Source organism: Rattus norvegicus, chromosome 10, assembly GCF_021556685.1.
Source record: "Rattus norvegicus strain SHRSP/BbbUtx chromosome 10, alternate assembly SHRSP_T2T, whole genome shotgun sequence".
Classification (NCBI taxonomy): domain Eukaryota; kingdom Metazoa; phylum Chordata; class Mammalia; order Rodentia; family Muridae; genus Rattus; species Rattus norvegicus.
Window position 1 is genome coordinate 51126799 of NC_141543.1, and position 23596 is coordinate 51150394.

Consider the following 23596-nt stretch of genomic DNA (forward strand, 5'->3'; position numbering starts at 1 on the left):
CTTTCTGAGTTACACAGTTGCCTCTATGGGTACAGGCCTGGCTCAAGTACCACCAGCTTCCCTTGAGCAAGTTCTTCCTACTCTGTACCTCAGTTTTCCCATCATTCATGTGAGATCTCATAGTTAAATCTCCTGGATTCACCTATACAAAAGGCCTTTTCAGTCAGGTTGGTTGGGCTTTGTAGATCAGTACTGTCTAGATCTCTGAAGGCACACCGAGTGACAGCTACCAACTGGGTCTGACGTACCTGGCAAGCTGGGGTTTCTGAGGTGGAAGTAGAGAGTGTGTTTCTATGTCAAAGATCTTCTTCACCGGCTACATTACTGCTCTTGGTCCACATCCCCTTAAGTACTCCCACCAGGTGGCTACCATTAGTAACCCCAGAGGTTAAGCAATTTGTACAGGATCATTCAACCATTGGGCCTAAGAGCTTGCATTTGTCCCCTAGTTGGTCAGAGCCCGAGGAGGAAACAGTCAGTACTTGTTATACATGGTGGCAGTGGTCATGACAACCAAACCATGTGCCTCAGTGGTAAGTAAGAGACGGATGGGGACAGGGAATGGGTTGTACCTGAGGGCTGAGAATTGAGACAGCCAGTCCCAGATTGGTCTGTGGGGCCACCAACACTGGTGTCAGCCTCCAGGAAAAAATACAAAGACGAGTCTCTAATAAAAGAAGTGTGATTTGGGAATAAGATGTGAAACTAGAATTGCAATTTGGGAAAGATGAGTATTCCCCAGGAATAAAGGTTACTGCATTGTGTAATGTCACGGTGCCTGCAGCAGTCATGGGGTACGGCTGGTCCTTTTCCTGTCTTCCAGGTCTTTTTCCTGGCTGGTTGACCCTGCCACACACAGCTCCTGGGTCAGAGCCTCCATCCATGGCCTCCCAGCTCCTTGGCCAGCTTTGGTGGGCTCCTACAGGCAGAGCCCAGACCTCAAGTGACTGCGTTGAAACTTTCTCAGTGGATATCTGCCCAGAACCCAAACACTGTGGGGAGAGTGAGACAGGGCTTCTCCTTGCTGGCTACCTCTCTTCCTCAGGGACCTATGCTCTTGACTTAAGCACTGTGACACTGAGAGATTTGTGGAAAGGCATCTGATCTCCTGAACACATTCCCACAAGATCCCCAAGGCCTGATGGGTTCTGCCTGCCTGAGCCCTAGGACTCTTTCCAAGGACTTGGTTTTTTGTTGTTGGGTGTTTTTGTTTTTTTTGTTGTTGTTGTTGTTGTTGTTGTTGTTGTTGTTGTTGTTTGAGATAAGGTCTCGCTGTTATAGCCCTATCTAGCTTGGAACTTACAGAGGTCCCTTGCCTCTGCCCTATGAATTATGGAATTAAAGGTGTGTGTCCCCCACCCACTCCTAAGGACTCTTTCCTCCATGCCCTTAGTTGAGGTAAGGGCACTGAGGCCAATAGAGGGCACTTGCTAAAGTGGGTCTCAGAAGCAGCATCAGAGCCATAACTTGAACCTAAACCACCCTATTCCTCTCTCAGTTCCGATGAGCCACTGGGCAGGCCCCTCCCAGAAGGGCCCTTCCGGGTGCCACATCAGAGAGAGAAAAGTAAAAGTACTCTAACTCACTGCCCTGGCCAGGCTGCTTCTAAGTCTTCCCTGCACCCCTAGTCCTCTGGAAGTCTCTTCTAAGCCCTTTACCCTGTTCCTGAGTTCCTGGCTCCCTGGCTCCTCCTCTTCTATCAAAAGGACCACCTGTAGCCTCCACGGTGTTTCCATTGCGTGTTCAGCAAGCAATTGTCAACATGTTTGTCATCATCCTAGTAGCCTGACCTTGAGCCCCAAGCTTCCTTAACAGCCTCCTACCTACAAGGACAAATTTGTCATCATCTGCCTGAACATTTTCGAGTATGGCCTGAGTCAGCAAGAAAAGCGAAAGATTGAGTTAGACACCTTCAATGAGTGCATACAGGAGGCCATTCAGGAAAACCAGGACCAGGGCAAGCTCAAGATTGCCAAGTTTGAGGAAAAACACCTGCTGGTAAGTTCTCTCATCTTGTGCCAGGGCACCAGGAGGGGTGGCAATGTCCATGTCCTCTGGTGGCCCCCGAGGCCTAGAGTCTATAAAGACTCATATGCTTGAAGGCCCAGTGTTCAGGGTCCAGCCAAGGGAGTCATTTGAAAGGACCAGTTGTTTCTTTTGGTTGTTATTTTGTTTGTCTGTTTGTCAAGACAGGGTTTCTCTAGACCAGGCTGTCCTTGAACTCACAGAGATCCACCTGCTGTGATTAAAGGCAAACTGTGCCACCACTGTTATTTTTAAATTAAGTTTAAATTTTTAAGTAGTAACAGTAATGCTAGTTTTAGAGATAGCGTCTCGCAATATTGCCCAGGCTCACATCAAATTCCTGGATTTAAGCAATCCCACTTCCTCTGTCTCTCCAATAACTGGGATCACAGATATAACTATTCCTGGCCTAGGTGGAGTTATTTATAAAACAGGTGGTGTTCTTAGTGTTAATGGCTCGGCCCTTTTTAATTTCTCATATCCTTTATTCAATGCTCAGAACTATCTGATCGCACTGAGAAATATGGTGGGTAAGGTTAGATATTGGCTAACATGCCAGGCTTGGCTAAACCCACTTTAGTAGCTGCCATAGAACAGTGTTTGGGAAGAACTCTGTGTCCTGGGTAATTTAAGACAGGGACTTCCACTAAGTATGTATTTACCCAGTGCTGCTTGGTACTAAGGAAGGCACAGAAGCTACATTGATGGGCAAAGTATGGTGTCAAGATGAGGGTCAGCCCTCAAAGAGATGACCATGTAATGGCAAGAAACAGGCAATTCCAGCTGAGCCTGGTGGAGTAGGCATGTAATCCCGGCTACTTGGGAATCTAAAGAAGGAGGATTGTAAATTCAAGGCCAGCCTGGGCAACCTGTGAGACCCTGTCTCAAAATAAAAAGAAGAGTCAGCAGTGATGATGTCTCTTTAATCTCAGCACCGAGAGGCAGAAGCAAATGGATCCCTGTTAGTTTCAGATTAGCCTGGTCTACATAGCAGCTTCTAGGGCACCTAGGGATGCATAATGAGACCCTGTCTCAAAAATTAATTAATCAGTGAAAGAGGACCAGGGATGTTGTAGAGTGCTTGCCTACCACAGAGAGACTGGGGGTTTGGTTCTCAGTGAAATACTCACACAAGACACACCCCATGTTGTAATTATGTGTGATACCCATTTGGGTAGTTGCTTGTGATTTCTGATCTCATTAATATCTTCTCTGGCCCAAGTTGCTCTCCTGGTGTCTCAACTTCTATTTTCTACTTGTGCTATCACTGATGCTCAAGCCGGGAGAGTTACCAGAACACTGGAATCCTGGAAGAACCAAGGGAAAGGATGTGGAAGGAGGACTTGATGTACCATGTTCTTAAGCAATGTATGGTTCTTAAGCAATGTCCTCCCTACCACATTTGCAGGGTTCTTTTCCCAGGGGCGATGGGAAGCTAACTGAAGACAATAAGTCCTAAGTCCTTCATGCAGATGGTAATGTGCGTATGACAGGCAAGGGCCTAGACTTTACCATATTCGTATGGCTCTGGTATAGCTCAGTCCAGACTCTTAGAGTGAGAATGGACATGCCCAGCCCAAAGACATACAACGTAGAACATTCCCAATCCACTTACAAGATTAGGAGGAGCTGGGCATGGGGGTACATGGTGTGATCTCAACACTTGAGGGGCTGTAGCAAGAGGCCTGATGTGAGCTGAGGCCAGCATGGTAGTTCCAGAACAGCCTAGGACACAGGAAATTTCTGTCTCAAAACAATGAACACCAAAAAGAGATCAGGAAAGAGAAGAACTGGAACAGAAGCAGGGGAGGTACGTTGAAAATCATTTTCGAGACCCTTTACAATCTTGGAACAAGGGGCAATGGTCAAAATGTAAACTTGGGATCTGAACCTTTATGAAGACTTATAGGCACTGGACTGAACTCAGCAGAGGAAGATGGCCTAGTGGGTTTGAGGCATTGGGCATTATTTCTGATGCTCTGGGTAAGCAGGGAGAAACACACATTCCCTTTCCCAAAAGCAGCTCTGGGCGTTTCTCCTGAAGTGATGGTGAGGAAGCAGGACTCATTGTCATTCACTTTGGGGATAAATTTAGCCCACGCTCTGCCTCTCTGGACCCTGTGTTATTTTCTGGTGCCACTTTTGGGGCAGGGCAAGGGAAGTGGTACGAGGCTCCACCTGCTCATTAGACAAACCAGTGCAGAAGTGGGGTGAGGTAGGTAGCTTGACGACATCGGCTATGAGAAAAGGTATGGCTTTGATAGAGAACAGTGTAACGAAGCAGCTGGAGTCTAGCCGGGGAGCAGTGGAGGAAGGAAGGACCTCAGGGGGAGGGAGACTCCTTGACAGTTATCTTAGAAGGTCATTTGGCAGAGGTCTCTGTGTTAGAAGGATGGGGGAAGGGAGTGGCTATAGATCACTAAGGCCTAACAAAGCCATTGTCCTAGGAATGAGGCAGTTTTAGGTATCAGATCCTATTTTTTTTTTAATCTTGAGACAAGTCTCACTAAGTTGTCCAGGATAGCCTTGAGCTTGGGTTCCTCCTGGCTTCACCTCCAATAAGCTGAGATTGCAAGCCATTGCCACCAGGGCTGGGGCAAAGCAGAATTCTTTTTTTTTTTTTTTTTTTTTTGGTTCTTTTTTTTCGGAGCTGGGGACCGAACCCAGGGCCTTGCGCTTCCTAGGTAAGCGCTCTAGCGCTCTACCACTGAGCTAAATCCCCAGCCCCCAGAATTCTTTTTAAAATGTTTTATCTATCGGGGTGTGTGTGTGTGTGTGTGTGTGTGTGTGTGTGTGTGTGTGTGTGTTACTAGTGAATGCATGCTGCAGCATAAAAGAAGCTTTCAGAAGTCGGTTCTCCCCTTGCACTGTGCAATCCAGGGCTCAAGCTCAAGTTGTCAGGTTTGTGCAGCAAATGCTTTTACCCTTTGAGCTGCCTTCCCAGCCCAGAACTAATTCATTTTAAATTGCAGGTCTTTATGAGACACTAAAGAACAATATGGGCCTACTTTTTCCTCAGAAACCTAGTCAAAGAGCAGGGAATGGCATGGCAGGTAAAAGGCACTGGTCTTGAAAGCCTGACGACCCAAGTTCAGTCCTCCAAACCCACATGTGTTAACATTGGATGTGGTGGGTGCCACCGTAATTTCAGCACTCCTGCTGACAATGGGAAGCAGAGAGAGACGCTCCCAGAAGCTTGAGGGCTAGCTAGCCTTGAGTACAGTCAGTGTGCTGTCAGAGTGCTGTCAGAGTGCTGTCAGAGTGCAGTCAGAGTGCTGCAGCAGAAACCAGAGAGACCCTGCCTCAGCAAGGTACAAGGTGAACCAACTCATGACCTTGTTTCCTGATCACGACCACAGCGAGTGCCCACATGTGCTCTCTCTAGCCTTCTCTCTCTCCCTGTACCTCTCTCTGTGTCTCTCTCTGTCTCTGTGTGTGTCTTTTGTGCTCTCTCTCGCTCTCTCTCTCTCTCTCTCTCTCTCTCTCTCGCTTTCTCTGTGTATGTGTGTCTATATGTGTATGTGTCTTTTGTTCTGTGTGTGTCTATGTGTGTATGTGTCTTTTGTTCTCTCTCTCTCTCTCTCTCATACACACACACACACACACACACACACACACACACCCTTTGCTAACAGTGTAAATGGACAATTTCATAGAAAGACAATATATGATTTCTGGCTTATCTGTAGGCACTCGTCATCAGGATTGACCTCTCTGGACTGGACAGGCCGCTGTTCTTGTCCAGCCATTTCTTCCCTGACATTTATTCCCTGATCCCTAGATACGTTAGGTTTGGGATGCCTATATGCCATCCATTTGCACCTTCTGAGGACCAGGTTGGGGCCTGACTCACCCTAGAAACAAGTCCCTCTAGAGAGGCAGGTCATGGACCCCGCTAAGCTTGACTCAGAGCACCCCACCTGTATCTCAGGGCACAAGAAGCTGTCCTAGAAATAGCTCATCCTAGGCCCAGGTGCACCCACTTGGGGTGCTGGGATATGATCTGACTTTGGGAGTTTCCTGAGCTTTCCAGGTACCTCCAATGCTCAGCCTAAGTGGAGGTCACATTGTAGAAGTTCCCAGGACACATGGCTCTGAGGGCTCCAAGCTTGTCCCCTCACAGCTGTCCCCCTACGGCTTTATCCTGTGTTCTTCCTATCCATCTACCCCGTTAGGCCTTGTACACACCTGGTCTTCCAGCCCAGTGATGCACGTGCAACTTTTATTTCACAAGTTTACCAGTCCTTATGTGAGTACACTACATAAAGCATGTGCTGTCCATGCCTGTGATCCCAGCTCTTGGGAGGCAGAGGCAGAAAGAGCAAATGTTCAAGGTCATCATCGACTACACAACAAGCTCAGGGTGAGCCTTGAATACATCAGACCTTATCTCAAAAGAAATAAGCAGCAGCAAAAGGCAGGGCCGGAAGCTTCCTGTATGATAATACGTCACTTTATGCTGGTGATATGTTCTGAGAAGTACGTCACTAGGTGATTGTCACTGTGGGAACACCACAGTATTACTAGGTAGCTGGAACTTTTTAGCATCACTGGCCGATGGAGCCACTGTCATCCAGGCAGTATGTCACTGACTGAGACATTATTGTGTGGCAGTGATGGTCCCAGACTGGACAAGTGTATAAAGCTCTGAGAACGAGGCTGTGGTTAGTGGTGATGTGATTTGCTGGCAAGGTTTAATTTATTTTGTTTCTTTCTAAGATTTTTTTTTCATTTGTATGGTTTCTGAGTTTTGGTTTGTGGGGTTTTGACACAGGGTCTCATTCCAGCCCCAAACTACAAATCTTAGCCAGGCCTCAGACTCCTGGTCCTCCGGCACTTGCTATCTCCACCTCACAAGTGCTGGGGTTACACACATGCGCCACCATGCCTGGTATGAGTTAATTATTATTACTATTTATTTCAATTTTATGTGTACAGGAATTTTGCCCGCATGCGTGTCTGTGCACTGCTTGCATGCCTGGTGCCCAGAGAAGCATCAGAGGGCATCAGAGCCTCAGGAACTGGATTTACAGTTCAGCTCACATGGGTGCTGGGAAGGGAGGCCACGCCCTTTGGAAGAGCAGCGAGTGTTTTAACTGCTCAGCCATCTATTCAGCCATATGATCAGTTCTTTAAAAGAATTATTTATTTTATGTATACTGAGTATGAGTACATATCATATGAGTACACTGTAGCTCTCTTCAGATACCAGAAGAGGGCATCCAGTCCCATTACAGATGGTTGTGAGTCACCATGTGGTTGCTGGGAATTGAACTCAGGACCTCTGGAAAAACAGTCAGTCCTCTTAACCACTGAGCTGTCTCTCCAGCCGATGAATCAGTTTTTAAAGCTTGATTTGCACAGACTGTCCCCAACCTTGGCTCCCATCTTTCCTGATAAGAATGTCTTCCCTCCCTCTGGCACTGGGAAAGAACCTTGCCCACAGGAATTTCATCTTCTTCTCCCTGGGAGGTAAGGGTAGGTCTGAGTGCTCTATTCCTGCCTGTCACTTTCAGGTACCTTTATATACAGTGCTCCAGAGCAGCAGCCAGCGTCCCCAAAGCTTTCGGAGCTAGCACAAGGCAGGCTGATACTTGAATTTGGTACCTCACCTCCAGACTCCAAGTTTTTACCCATAAAACCAAATCATCACTTACAGAACTTAAACGCCATCCGGGAAGAGAGCGATCTGTTCACCATGGAGCAGAAGCTGACGGAGTGCAATGAGAGCATCACTGAGCTGTTCAACACGCTCATGATACTGGAGATGCAGCTGGTGGAGCAGCTGGAGGTAGAGCCAGACTGGCCTCTATCCAGGGCCTCGGCATGCAACTGCAGAGTCCTGCAAGCATGCCCTCCATGGGCTCCTCTCCCGTGTGTCCAGCGTGACCCAGTGGACGCACAGGAGAGGACTGGACAGGGGGAGGCTGGTGGGTCACCAGCACTCACTGGATAAACAGCTCAGCAAACATGAAGCGTTCCAGGTCAGTGACAGAAAAATGGTGAATGCTGCCTGAGGTTGTCCTTGGCCTCCCTCCAGTGTGCACACCGGGCCACAGACACAAGCGCACCCCACCACATAATGAACATGAACGTGTGTACATCCGCATATGTGACTTCAGGCATGTGCCCACACACACACACACACACAAAATCACCTCTTACTAAAATTATTCAAATCCATTAAAGGCGGGGAGGAGTGTAGTTAAGTGCCTGCTTAGCACAGACAAGGCCTTCGGTTCCATCCTCTGCAATGCAAGGGGGGTGGGGAGGGGCAGCCAGAGACACAGAAAGACAGACAGAGAGGAAGAGGAACACACTGCTCTCTTTACTGCCTGGGAAAGGACTGTGTGGAGAATGAGAGGTGAGCTTAGTCCTCTGAAATCTCCCTCCTCCATCCTAGAACAGCTCAGCAGAGTGCAGGTTTCTCAGCAGACCCAAGGGGATGTTTAGGAGCTTATAAGACAGGGGGACCTGCTCTCCAGAGCCAAACAAAGACTCCTCAGTGTTGCAGCCCGTGCCTGCTGTCTCAGGGCAGCAATGTGAGGAGCCTTGGCCCTGACTTTGGAGAGTGAAAAGCACAGGCATCTCGAGAGCACCTGTGGCCAGGGTGACCTGTGTGTTTTCAGGCAGCCAGGCTGGGGGCTGGACGTGGCATGATGAATTGGACCTCCTCAGATGTTGCCACAGCCTGGCCAAGAGACGGCGCCTAATCAATTCCTCACACATCAAATGGCACTTCCTACGCAGGATAGATCCGCTGCGTACAGCACAGCAGCCGCTCATTTCCCACTGGGAATTGCTCTGCCCAAGTACCGCAGAGGCAGAGCATGCAGGGGAGGCTGCTGCGGGCTCCCAGTCCTTTCAGGCAGGGAGTTTTTTTCAGTAACCAAACACATCCTGGCCATGTTGCCGGTCACCTGAAGCTGGAAGATGCTTGTCCATGTTTCCAACAACCTTACTTGAATTCACCAAAATGCACGTGCGCCTGTACACACACACACACACACACACACACACACACACACAGTCTACAGACAGGCTTTGGGCTCCTGTGATGCCCTGCATCTGTGGGCTCATTTGGAGTACTGAGAGGTCTGTGGAAGGGTCAGGAAAGTATCTTCCAGGGGAGGAAGATTCCTAGTCACATTCTTTTCTTTCTTTCTTTCTTTCTTTCTTTCTTTCTTTCTTTCTTTCTTTCAAGATTTATTTATGTGTATGTGAGTACACTGTAGCTGTCTTCAGACACACCAGAAGAGGGCGCCAAATCAATGTTGTGAGCCACCACGTGGTTGCTGGGACTTGAACTTATGATCTCTGGAAGAGCAGGCTGTGCTCTTAACTGCTGAGCCATCTCTCCAGCCCCTCCTAATCACACCTTACTACTCTCTCAACAACACTGAGATCTGTTTGGGCCCCAAGTGCTCTGCTAAGTACTAGGGACAGCAGCTCCTCACTGTTGGAAGTCTAGAGTGACAGCCAGGCTCCTGGATCTGCCAGATAGATGGTCAATCATTTTACAGGATTTGGCTAATTTACCCCACTAGCCGCCATGGTACTATGTAGAAAAACTGCCTCACCTACGAGGAACTAGAAGCCGAGAGAGAGTAAATGAAGTCCCTGGAGTACAGCTGACTCTTGAAGTCACCCTCCGTTGCTTTTGTGGAGAGGATGGACAAATGTTGCTGAGAGGCCTAGAAGGAAGGAGTTCATTCAGGGAGGAGAGAATGAGGTCACAATATGTGGTCCTGGTGGAGGCAGCCAGGTAGGCAAAGGCCTAGGACAGGTCTGGCGAGATGATCTTGCTCAGTGGGTAAAGTTCTTACCACCAAGCCTGATGACCCGAGTTTGATTCCAAGGACCCATGTGGTGGAAGAAAAGAACTGACTCCTGCCAATTGTCCTCTGACCTACACATGTACACACACACACACACACACACACACACACACACACACACACACACAAATGTAAGTTTAAAAAAAAACCCTAAAGCCTGGTGACAGTAGCTGGAGAGATGGCTCATTGGTTAAAAGCACTTGCTGCTCTTGCAGAGGACCTGAATTTGGTTCCTAGAACTCTCATGGCAGCACTCAACAGTTTGTACTCCAGTCCTAGAGGATCCAATGCCTCTTTCTGACTTCTGTGGGCACCAGGCAGGCACAAGGTACACATACATACATGTAGGCAAAATAGTCATATACATACAATAAGTAAATCTTAAAATAACAGTGACAGCATGAACATTTAAGGGAGTAGTAAGCTGACACTGGAAAGCAACAGAGCTCTGGAAAGGGGGGCTGGGGTAGGGGAGAGTGTCAATCCTTAGCCCTCTAGTAGGTCAAGGAGGGTGGTATTTGCCTCTAGGGGTCTGTGATTTGAGGTGGTGCAAAGGATGTTGATACACACGTGGACTATCTTTTATATCATTTCCAGGAGACCATAAATGTATTTGAAAGAAACATCACTGACTTGGTGGGACTATTTATTGAAAATGTCCAAAGTCTATATCCTTTCTGTGACGACCCCTACCTTACCCCATGGGAAGGGACCATAGGCTCCTGAGTTTGTCTTGGCCTCTAGAGCAGCTAAGGCAGAGGCTTTTAACAAAAAGCAAAGGAGAATGAAGCCTCTTCAGGAATTAACAGGAGATCAAGGGATAGCTCAGTGGAGAACTTGCTTAGCCTAAGTGAAGCCCTGGGTTCAATCTCCAGGACTGAAAGAAAGGACAAGTAGAAACTAGTCTTGGGAAAATAAGTGTTGGCTGCAGGGCCACACCCCCTTTTGCTTCTACTACAGAGTAAACTTAGTACTTTAGATAATACTTTAGTTCTTACCCAGAATACTCATCCCCCATTGATTTGCAGAAAAACCTACACCCCTTATGCCAGGAAAGGTAAACTTTCCACAGGGCGCTGGTCCATAGGCATCTCCTTTTTGAAAGTTGAGGAATGTAAAATGTACCACTTCCCACCAAGGAAAGAGGCCCTCCCTGTCACAGTATGTAGAGTTGGTGACCGTAGAGGACACTCCACAGCAACTGAAGTGGCGCTCAACACCCAACAATAGTAGCCTTGCTAGAATGCCAGTCTGGATGCCCAGGGCCTGCTGTCCAATAGTCTGAATGCCCAGGGTCCTGCTGTCCAATAGTCTGAATGCCCCAGGGTCCTGCTGTCCAATAGTCTGGATGCCCAGGGCCTGCTGTCCAATAGTCTGAATGCCCAGGGTCCTGCTGTCCAATAGTCTGGATGCCCAGGGGCCTGCTGTCCAATAGTCTGGATGCACAGGGCCTGCTGTCCAATAGTCTGGATGCCTAGGGGCCTGCTGTCCAATAGTCTTGCATGTTTTCCTAAGTGGGTGATGTTCATGGGGCACTGACACCTCAGAATCAGCGCCTGACCTTTTGTTATAGGAAAACACCCTGGGATGAGGTAACACCCACCCCGATGACAGGGCAGTTAAAAGGAGCAAGGCTAACCTTAAGGTTAGAAAACAGCATGTGAGGCATGAACAGCCCTTTATTAGGGGCAAAGTGCTAAGCTCCACCCAGAAGGAACTCAGGTTCTGGCATCCTGGGGCTCAGAGTCCAGCACACGGTCACTGAGGTTGCAAGTGGTGTGCAAGGTACGGGGTCAGTGGCTTCCCTCAACACTGAAAAAAGAGAGCTGCAGGTAGCCACAGGTGAAAGAAGAGACAGTCCAGACAGCAGAAGCAGGGTATGCAAAGGCCCTAACAATGGGCCGAAGAGAACAAGTTTCCTGATGAGACCATCAGGCCATGTCAGAGATTGGAAACTCCTGGGAGCTCTAAGCTTGGAACTGGCTACTCAAGTCATCAAACTTACTCCAGCTGCTATAGGAGATGGTGTTAGAGAACATGGGAGACCAGTGAGGTCTTCGGCAGGGTTGGGAAGCCGTGGGGGTGGAGAAGCAGACTGAGGACCTGAGGTGAGCTTGCACTGGGGGACAGTAATGACCCAGTATAAGGACAGGAATGCTATGGGGACCTGACAATGCATGTGGGTACAGCTTTATGGCTAGGATGCCTCTTAGCACCTCAGGGCAGGTCTTGAACCCTTAGACTCTAAAGCTTAGAGACTGCACTCTCTAGTAGGGATGGCATGGCCTTGTTCATCAGAGGCCTAGCTGCCTGGCTTGCTCTGCCCCTGGCTTTAACTCACAACTGCAGGATCGCCCAGTGCCGGGACTTGGAGAACCATCACCACGAGAAGCTCCTGGAGATTGCCATCAACACCCTAGAGAAGATCCTCAAGGGCGAGATGGATGAGGACTTACCCGATGATGTGCGGGCAGTGAGTAAGGGTAGAGGGGGTGGGGCATGGTGAACATTTCTGGGGTGCAGCAAATGAGTAAGTGAAACACAGTCCTACTCATGGCCCGTCTAAGCTCCTGGAGTCTTCACTTCTTCATGTGAAGGAGACAGTGGCCTGCTTTGCAGAAATATTGACTGCTGAACAAGGTGCTTACAGTTGGTGTCAGGATAGCCAGGTGGTTATCCCAAGTTCCCTTCCATAGAGTCTTCTGGCACAGTTACAAACAGAGGTAACAGCCAAAATTTTCCCTCAGGTATCTTAATGGTGGAGAGCTGCAACACTGGTATGCCCACAAGCCTGCCTGGTCAGGCACCAGGCTGCACCAGTTTCCACCAGGGCAGACAGTAATGAATACCAGAGATCCAGTCTACACCTAAGGAGGCATCTATGAGCAGACCCTGAGGCATGAATTGGCACAGGTCCAAATACTTGCCCTCAGGGGACTGCTTTTGTTTGTACCTCACTCGGTTTCTCAGCTGCCTACATCACTGTGCCATGTTCCAGCTGCCCTTTGCCTGCCTGTTGGTCCCTTGATACCTTTTTCTAGACTGTTCTCCATATGCAGAAAGGAAGGTCCACTAGAAACCCATACTACGCAATCCTCATCCTTCCCAGCCTACCTTGACTTTAAGAGTTCATCCCCATAGGTCTCAGACACTCTGGACTAGGCCTGCTTCCCTGGCAGCCCCACCCCAGGCTCCCTCCTTTCAACTGACATTGTTACAATTTCTATTGCTGAGATAAACACCATGACCAAGGCAACTTGGGGAGGGAAGGGTTTATTTGGCTTACACTTTCAGGTGACATCCCATCACTAAAGGAAGTCAAGGCAAGAAGTCACAAAGGGCAGGAACCTGGAGGCAGGAGCTGATGCAGGGGCCATGGAGGTGTGCTGATTACTGGCTTGTTCCTCCTCGTTTGCTCAGCCTGCTTTCTTATAGACCCAAGACCACCACTCCTAATGGGCTGGGCCCTCGCCCATTGATCACTAATGGAGAAAATGCCCTACAGCCGGATCTCATGGAGACTTTTTTTCTCAGATGATGCTCCTTCCTCTCTGAAGACTCTAGCTTGTGTCAAGTTGACATAAAACTAGCCAGCACACAATCTGTCTGGCAGACATGCTCATTCAGTCTCTATATGCTTTTCTCATCCTCACCTTTTATATCTCCACTCAAGTGTTAGCTCTCCTGAGAGGCCCTCCCTCAGTACCTCTTAAACTACCGTCCCTCTGTCAGACCCCATCAGTCAGGCCAGAAGCTCATCACAGTTCTAAACTCGGCTTCGTGTTGATTTGTTTCTACAGCTGTCCATGCTGGACATAAACTTGTGAGAGAGGGCAGCAGTAGCCTTTTCACCACCATGGACTTCCTGTCTGTGCCAGCAGGAGACTCCAGCACAGCAGCCGGGGATGATCTTGGAAGTGGGTGGATGAAAACATGTATTCACTAAATATTTACTTTCCCAGGAGCTGGGCTGAGTTATGCAGATAGAAGGCCAGCAGCCTTGGCTCCAGAGCCTCTGTGAGACTAGGACTGACACCCAACACAGCAGCAAGATGCAGGGCCGCAATCACCCCAACTTGCTCTCCCTAAGCTACAGGAGATGCTACCTTACCCTAACCAAGAAGCAAGTCTCCTCTGAGAGGTTCTGAAGTCTCTGACAGTCCTCATGGGATGGTAGAGTCCCTAGGTCTGTGACACTATATGAAAAACATCACTGAAACATGCTCATGCCCTAGAGATTATCTCCCACGGTAAAATCTGGGCCCCAGAGGTCATTAGCAGAGGGGTGGGCCAGTTTTCCCAAGTGGCCCTGTCTGGTACTGTAGCATCTGGCAACCAAGTTTCTTCATTAGAGGATTACCACTTTGCAGCCGGTTGACCACATGTGATCTCATTTCCTTCACTTAAGGTTATGGATGAGAATACTGGACAAGGCAGGCTCATAGATAGGAGTTGGGAATGGCACAACCAGGACAAGAGTCTGAATGCTGAGTCCAGTCTGATAAACAGTGCTGGGCCTGTGACTGTACCGAACACCTCAGCCTTCCTTATTCGCCACAGCTGGCAGGCACTTTGGGGGGACTCTTCCTCTCTGCTAAGAGTCTTAGACTCACTATCGAGACTGGAATAGACTACTGCCTCCAAAACTTCATGGGGAGCCAAGGCAGTGGTGGTACACGCCTTTAATCCCAGCACTTGAGAGGCAGAGACTTTCCTGACAGGAAAGTCAAGACATTTCAAGACTTTCTCTTTGGGGCTGTGGCAGGACAGACAGCAACTGAAGATGGGGCTTGCTGTTTGGAGAATCCAGTGAACTAACCTCCAAGCTGAGTATAAAGTGTCCGACATTTCAGAACCTGAAATTGATCATTTTATCTTCCTTGCTCTGTAATTCCCATTACAACCTGGGCCCTGGCTGGGACATAAGTGCTCTTAGACTCTACTGGTTCACACTCACATCTTCGATGGTGAGTGGGAGTATGCGTGAGTATGTATGCATGCTCAGTGTCTGTGCCTCTGCCTGATGGGATAGCATTTCAGGCATTACCTATGACCTGGAATAATCATGTCATCTTTACAAAGTGTGTTCTATAACTGTTTTCAAGAAAACCTTTCAGAGTTGCAGGAACATTTATTTGATTGAGGTACCAGCTCTGGATGATACAATGTGTCCAAACTGAAGAGTGACTCTGCTTTTTTAAGTGACCTGACCTTGATTGTGGCCTTTTAGTAACAGTGTTTTATTCATGAGCCTAAGTGGATGTATTCTTATCCCAACATCTGGCATCTTCCGTGAACCAAGAATGGTTTCAGTGAAACACTCTGAGACTTAAGGTCAAACCCTTTTAAAGTAATAGTCTTAATGATAAAGTTTGCTCTTTCCTCCGCTATCTGCAGCTTAAATATTGCATAGTTTCAAGCCTGTACACCATATTATGAGACAGTGTTCAGTTATACATACTCCTAATTTATGTATAATGGAATGTTATTTACTATATAACACTGAAATAAGAAAGAAGAGTTTATCAGAAAATTCATACTGTCTGTCTTGTTTAAATGTACTTTAAAAATAAAGGTACAAAAATAAAAGCCTCAGGACACTCACTCCTGAGCACCCAGTACGGTCAGGTTTTCATCTGATCCTTCCCAGAGCTGGGCCTGCTGCTGGAGTTGGAAGGGACGGACGGAATGGCTTGCTGTTGTTTCTATGGGATGACTGTGCTGACCGTCACCCCACATCAGATAACCTGGCTTTTCTCACATGGCATTCTGTGGCAGACTAACATCCTGCGGACACTGTTCAGCAACAGAGTCTGTGGCCAGTAATCCGGGGAGAGAGGAGAGAGAGAGAGAGAGAGAGAGAGAGAGAGAGAGAGAGAGAGAGAGAGAGAGAGAGAGAGAAGGCAAGAGAGAGAAAAATCAAGCAGGTTGTTTTGAACAGCATTCAGGACACTCTGTGCCCCATGAGTCTTACTTTGGGAGCCTGGAGGTATTTGATCAAAGAATATTTCCTTGTGTAGAAACACTAACATTTCAGGATCAGACAGAACATATTTTTAGAGATTATTAGGCTAACTGATACTATAAAAAATGAAACAAAACAAAGTACTGTTATGTGTCTCTCTCTGACCCAAAAATCCAAATAGATTTTAGTGCATTGGGATTTCAGATCTTCTGTTTCATGGTCATGTTATAAAAAGACAATGCAGCTATTTCAAAGTCAAACCCTGCAAAGCCTGGAATCCTGTGCATCTCGGATAAGTGGTCCTCTATGTATGCTCTACCTGAAGTTTCTCCACAGAGGACACCACCTAGGTCCTTTGCTATTCTTGTGTTTCCAAGTCCCTTGGGCTCAGAGTGGGTACAGCATTGCTTCCTCAGACCCTCAAGCAAGCTTCCCCCATTCCAGCCAGAGTCTGCATCTAGAGCCTGCCAGGCTCACTAGACAGTGAAGAGTTGTACTAGCTTTCTGTAAAGACCAAACAGTGCCAGGAACAAACCAAGGCAAAACAGACCCCAGTGGAATCAAAGTTTGATTCTGTTTACAGGAAAAGTAACGGAGACATATAGGAGATGGACACCTATCAGCTTGCAAGGCCCAGGGTTGGAACAGCCTAGAGACCCTCCGCCAGACCTGACTGGCAGAGGTTTAAGACTACGTAGTAAGAGTATTGTGAGAACTGATATCCCTAGTAAGGCTGCCGTGGCTAGCCACCTGCCATCTCCCCCGAGAAAACATGCTTTTAACGGGGACTGCAGCATGACACCTGTCCCAGCTCAGGGTGGGGAGCAGGCTGTTCCCTACGGATGTAGCACAAAGTGGCTGATACAGTATGGGCTTTCCACTAGGTGTGTCCCATAGCCTGGGAACTCCCAGGGGCCTCTCTGTGCTCGGGGCATAATGGCATACAGGATCTCATTTGGACCTTCTCACTTTCCAGCTTTTTGTTGACAAAGACACAATTGTTAACGCCGTTGGGGCATCACATGACATCCATCTCCTGAAGATTGACAACCGGGAAGATGAGCTGGTGACTGGAGTCAACTCTTGGTGTGCACATCTCGTAGACAAGGTGAGCAAGGAATGCCAAGCCACCCAGCTGGCTGGCTTGAGTTTCCACCAATCAGAGTGTACTATTTTTTCCCATGAGAAACAAAGTAGAGAAAAGAAAAAGAGGTAAGAGCTATAGAATTCTGCAGTGAAGGTAGTGTGGCCCAGTCATACCTCACTGTACCTGTAACTCCTGCCACAGTGAGAGAGCAGCAGTACATGTCGTGGGTGGGGCTCTGAGGTTAAACATCTTCCCTCCCTCTCTTGGGCCTTCGTAAATAATGTTAACTATCATAGACACTGTGCCCTGCTTTCCTTTCATTGCCCAGATTCACAAAGATGAGATCATGAGGAACCGTAAGCGAGTGAAGGAGATCAATCAATTCGTCGACCATATGCAGAGTGAACTGGACAACCTGGAATGTGGTGACATTATAGACTAGGTGTCAGCCATCAGCCAGCGATCCCCTCTAGAGCATGGACCCAGCCCCTGAGAGTTATGGGATTTCTTTCATTCACCCCTGTCTTAACACTGTTGGTAATAATTCTCAATATAGAGAAAAATAAAGGTCTGGTGTCAGTATTCTCTTAGAGGGAGATCACGTATGAGCAGATCCTGAACCATCCATAAAAACATGTCAGCCAGAAGTGTGATTACGGCAAAACACTAACCTCCTGCTCCTGCTAGTGCCCTTCCACTAGCCGTGGCATCATGAGCTGCAGGCATTATCATTCCCAACTATGGATGCTGAGGACCAGGGAAGCAAGAAGCTGATACTCCTCCCACAGCACTAAGGCCTGGGTTGCTCTTGAAGGCAGAGGCCCCAGAGGGCACAGGGCCCGCCCTTTAGCTCAGAACTTGATCCAGACCAAATCAGGGAATGGTTACCCAGGTACACTGCCTTCCCACTAGGCACAGAAACAGGAAGCAGAGCCTGTTGCTAAGACTATGGAGGTGGCCATGTGGAGAATGCTCTCAGGACTCCCATGCTCCCATGTGGAAGAAGAGTGGAAACACACGTGTGTTAGCTTCTGTAAAAGATACCATTTACGTCACCTTAAGGGAAGGGTTTAGTCTAGATATTAGTTGCATAGGGCCCAGTACCTTGGTCAGCAGGTACTATCATGGAGTCACACACGGTTAGTGCAAAATGACCCACTTCACAGCCAGAGTGAGATGAAGAGGAAGGATAGGGGGTCCCAGAATCCCCTTTGATATTCTCAGTGACCTAAAGATCTTTCATGAGGCCCTGCCACCCAATAGCAAGACCCAGGGGCAATGGCCTTTGACACATGGGGTTTTAGGGAGACAGGGTGACTTCTCCTGGGAAGTTTATTTCTACTCACCTCGGGTAGGGCAACAACAAACCAAAGAAATACTTCCAGACAAGCATAATGGCCAACGGGCTTAATTAGAGTTCTTACAGGAACATGGGCAATCTGTAGGCGGAGTGTTGCCTTCCCTCTAGCAACTGGTAACTACTTACATCCACCCCTGGGGAGGACACCAGCTGTACTGGCTCTTTTCTCCTCCGTGAGGGAATTACTATTGGGCCGCTCTTGTGAGGGACTCATGCAGGTGATCACAGTGGGTTTCCAAAGGACAAGAGTTCCACATACTCTGCTCTGTCCTCTGCCTCTTCTATAGTGCCCTGTACCCTAGTGAGAGTGACAGCTAGAGATGCAGTTATTCTAGAAATGTATTATTATTTTCATGCATTTAGGGCCCAGCATTGGCTGCTACGACTTAATCTCCACTTGTCCCCAGGAGTTTGATCAATTGTTTCTACAGCAGCCACCACTCTTTAATACAAAAAACAAAACAAAAAAAAAACAAAAAACAAAAAACAAAAAACAAAACAGGGGCTGGGGATTTAGTTCAGTGGTAGAGCGCTTACCTAGGAAGCGCAAGGCCCTGGGTTCGGTCCCCAGCTCCGAAAAAAAGAACCAAAAAAAAAAAAACAAAAAAACAAAAAAACAAAAAACAAACACAAAAAACATTGTTGACTGAGGCTAACCACAGCAAAAATATTAAAAACCAATTTGAAAACCAGGCTTGGGTACTATAGTGGTTTGACTATGTTTGGCCCAAGGATATTTGGAGGTGTGGCTTTGGAATAGGTGTCACTGTGGAAATGGGCTTTAAGACCCTCTTCCTGGCTGCCTGGAAGCCAGTCTCCTGCTTGCCTTCAGAATAAGACGTAGAAATCTCAGTTCTTCCTACACAATGCCTGCCTGGACGCTGCCATGCTCCTGCCTTGATGATAGTGGACTAAACCTCGGGACCTATGAGCCAGCCCCAATTAAATGTTGTCTTTATTATAAGAATGGCCTTGGTCATGGTGTCTCTTCACAGCAGTAAAAACCTAAGATAGACGAACACTTGTAATCCCAGGAAAATCAGAAGTTCAAGGTCATATAGTGAATCTTCAGCCTGAATTTAAGACAAGCCTGGGTTAGAAATTCTGTCTAAAAAAAAGGACTGGAGACAGGGGTAGGGTAGGAAGAAAGAGCATGAAAGATCCAGAGGGATTAAACATATTTTGTTAGTTGAATAATATCCATTTAACAAGAGAACAATAACTTCTCCACTAAAACCTATGACTTCCTTTGACACAGATTTTGTCCTGGTGTGGGTCCACTGTGGAGTGGGTCTTAAATCCAAATGGAAAGTAATGTTTTTGTACCCATGTATCATGCCACTATTGCACCTGTTTAGACCTTGCATGGATGGCATGCTGGCAGCCTAAGTCCTGCGGTCCACAGCTGAGCAAGATCATTGGTGAGAATTCTCCCCTTGCAGCTTACACAGTGCTCTCCACCCAGCACCAGCCAATGAGGAAGAGCTTCTAGTTCTGGTTCTGGCATGCAGCCAACAGCAGGGTAGGTACCTAAGGAACCTACCCCACAAACAACTCAGGAAGGGAGCCCACCCCTCACACTGTAATTCTCATTCAACAACCTTGTGTCTTCTGGGTGTGCCTTCTCCTGCTCATGCAGGTGCCTGCTAGGCTGACACTCCTGTATTTGGGGGTTTTGTTTGTTTGTTTGAGACAGGGTCTCACTATGTATTAGCCCTGGCTGGCTTGGAATTCACTATGTAGACCAGGCTGCCTTCAAACTCAGAGATCTCCTTGCTTTTGCCTCCCAAGTGCTGGAATTCGAGGTGTGCAGCATTATGCCTGGTGTTGCTCCTGTTTTGTGTTTTTATATATAGACACAGGCTGTTGTAGGAAGCTCTCAGTCACCTCGTTAGGTAGCAATTGTGCCTTACCTAACTACAAACTTCTCCAAACTGTTCAGAGCTGTTGCCTGGCCCCTGCATGGGCTGATTTCCCATGCGTGCTCCTCTTAAGTACATTTGCGTGTCCTTCAGATACATTTCTAAATCTGTAAACATCTCAGAAATTAACATTATGTGGTAGATCCTTTTTATAGAGTGGGCAGGTTCTCTGAAGGCCCACTACCATCTGTTCCAAACCAGTGCCAACTGGACTAAGGATTCAGTATCTAAGGATACTAAAAAAACTTATTAGCTAGTCCAAAACAGCAAGAAAGGGTCCCATAGTTTGTATAATTTCCCCAAAGGAGCAAGGTTATGCAGTATTGCTGTGGGAGGCACTGTGGTATTTAGCTTCTGCCATCTGCAAGCCTTCATGTCTCCTCATCCTGGGCCCAACACGCTTCTCTCCAAAACAGTGAGCTCAAAGCACCAAGGGGAGCAGGGCTTTGTGCTCACCGGTTACACCAGCCACCCCATCTGGCTCCCCAGCTCTATCACGCTTTTAGCCAGCACCCCTGTGGCTCCTACCTCTCCTTAGCCATACCCGGCCTCTCAAGGGCAGGGCAAATATCTCCATACCCAATATATGTTCTTGTAGGAAAGAAGTGTACACAGCTCCCTTTGGGGATAGGAGAGGGAGACATTGATGTCTTTTCTGTGTTGCCCAGCTATGTCTCCTGAGAGTTGTTGCTCAAGCTTTAATGCCTTCTAGAGCTCTGACTTGGCAGTTTTTACTTAAAACTGTACTTCTACAGGAGTCTGGCTGTATTAGTCAGGGCTCTCTAGAGGAACATATGAGTGGGGGAGGGGCAGATATTGGAATGGTTTACAGGCTGTGGTCCAGCCAATCTAACAATGGCTGTCCATCTTCAGAAGGTCCAAGAATCCAGTAGTAGTTCAGTCCACGAGGCTGGATGTCTCTGCTGGTCTTCAGTAGAGACTGGAATCCTGAAGTAGGCTGTAATGCCAGTGAAGGGATGAACTTGCTAGGAGAGCAAACAGGCAAGGAGAACAAGCTTCCTTATTTCACTTCCTGTATATAGGATACCAGCAGAAGGTGTGGCCCAGATTAAAGGTGGATTTTCCAACCTATTTAAAATGATTTAATTAAGAAAAAAAATCCCTCACCAGGATCTCACCACTCAGATCCCTGAGTTTGAGGCCAGCCTGATCTACAGAGTAAGTTCCAAGACAGCCAGGGATACACAGAGAAACCCTATCTTGAAAAACAAAGCAAAAAACAAACAAAAAACCCCAAAACAAAACAAAACAGTTTTTCTGTTTGAAAACTGACGAGCTGGCTCAGTAGTTAAAAGCATTTGCTGTTGGGCTGGAGAGATGGCTCAGTGGTTAAGAGCACCTGACTACTCTTCCAGAGGTCCTGAGTTCAATTCCCAGCAACCACATGGTGGCTCACAACCATCTGTAAAGAGATCCGATGCACTCTTCTGGTGTATCTGAAGACAGCTACAGTGTACTTATATATAATAAATGAATAAATCTTTAAAAAAAAAAAGCATTTGCTGCTTTCAAGGACCATGATTCAATTCTCAACACTAATATGGCAGCTCACAACCATCTCTAATTCCATTTCCTCTTCCATTGGAGGAACCCAATGGCCTCTTCTGGCCACTACATGTACATGGTGCACATATATACATCCAGCAATAGATAGACATTCACATAAAATAAAACTTTTTCCTAGTTCAAGTAGCTCAAAGACAGGTATGTCGGCACACACCTGTAACCCTACCACTTAGGGATTGAGGCAGGACGACTCCAGATTTGAGGCCAACTTAGCTACAGTTCCAGCCGCACATTCTACTCCTGAGCTATAGAGCAAGACACTATCCAAAGGAAAGGAGAACAGGAGAACAGGAGGAGAGGAGGAGAGGAGGAGAGGAGGAGAGGAGGAGGAGGAAGAGGAGGAAGAGGAAGAAGAAGAGGAGAAGGAGAGGAGGAAGAGGAGGAGGAGGACTCATAAAACACAAAACCTGACCATTTTTTTTGAGAAAATTTTAAATTCTTTGTTATGTTCTGTTAGAAATCACTGTTAACATTGACTCCCAGAAGTATCTCCTTTTCTGATTAGTAGGTAATGTTCCTGAAAGTGTCATGGTATTCTGCTTTTGACATTTCTATACACTTAACTATTTTCATTGGCTCATTATTTCAATTTAAACCTAATTAAAAACATGGTACATATATGTAAGTTCCAAAGTCCTTAATCTTGCATAGAGTGTCCCCAGAGTCTGGCATTTGATACTGAGCCACTGTTCTAGTTCTACCTATAATCTCTGTTCTAGGTATACTGTTTTCCTGGCTTAAAAAAGTCAAGAGTATTCCTTGATTATAACAGTTTCCTGCACTGGCCCACTAAGGTGTCATCAACATGTTAAATCATGGTTTCCCTTCCTCTGTGTTGATTTGATCTTAAGGCATTGTGTCTCCTGCTGCATTCCCTTCTGTACCTTTCCTGAGGCTGACACACTTGCCCTGTGGGACTTCTTCCTTATGTAGGCACAGTTCTTTCTGGGCAGTCAGCTCAGGCTCAGCTGCATGTCTCAGTAAAAACACATCCCTGCTACCATAACCCGCTTAGGACTAGTACTACGCTCATTAGCTGCAATGAGTACATCAGCCATTGGGCGTATCTCCTGCACTCTGAGACCACATTCCCAGAGAAAGCATGCCACTCTATGACGTGCAGGACAAGAGCCATCTGAAATCCCCTGGCCATCACCCACACACACAAGGAGCCTCTACCTTTGGGTGTCTCAGCTTCAGCTGTAGGTCTTATTACCCTTATCAGGGGCCACACAGCTGTCAAGAACTACTAGATACCAACAGGGGATGTCTGCCACACGGGGACTGATCTCTACCTTCCGATGGCTCAGTCTCACTGCAGATGCTCCTTTTAGGCTCATATTTGGTTCTGTCATGTCTACATATACACTTGGGGCACCAAGTATATGCGACTTCCCAAGGAATCTACTACTCACTCCAGACAAACCGAAGAAACAATCCTGCCCAGTCTAGCCTGGAGAACCAATGAGAATATCAGGCTTACTTGCAGCAGAGTTGCCCACTCACTCCAGCAACTGTTAACTGCTTACGTAGTCTTGGGGAGGGCCGTCATCCATGAGGGACAGTGATGAGCACAATCCTGGGTGGGTATTATAGCTGCCCTGATTTTAAGAAACCAATGGATATGGGATATCCAGAAGGACATAATTCTACAATAGGAGGACATCCCATTGCAATATCCCACGTAGGACATAGCACTGCATGTCAGTAACCAGGCCAGGACAACTTTTAGTGTTTAACCAGAAACAAAATAGGTTTTTTTTTTGTGCTGGTTTCCTGCCCTCCTGATGAGGTCCCCAGCCATTGGTAGAT

At 47.4% G+C, this 23596-nt stretch overlaps 1 protein-coding gene across 12 annotated transcripts in view; it reads left to right on the top strand.

Moving 5' to 3' along the window:
* Drc3 (dynein regulatory complex subunit 3) overlaps positions 1-17505 on the top strand; it is a 50517-nt gene extending 33012 nt beyond the window's left edge. For 3 of the 12 annotated variants that reach the window (XR_015630346.1, XR_015630345.1, XR_015630344.1), the window contains 4 exons: positions 1824-1998; positions 12213-12336; positions 16805-16936; positions 17244-17497. Coding sequence is in view for 6 of the 12 variants with exons in the window: in XM_087570347.1 (XP_087426473.1) it covers positions 1824-1998; positions 7685-7816; positions 10461-10531; positions 12213-12336; positions 16805-16936; positions 17244-17357 (748 nt within the window). In the remaining 6 variants the exon portion in view is untranslated. 12 annotated transcript variants of the gene reach the window in all.
* The last annotated feature ends 6091 nt before the right edge of the window (positions 17506-23596 follow it).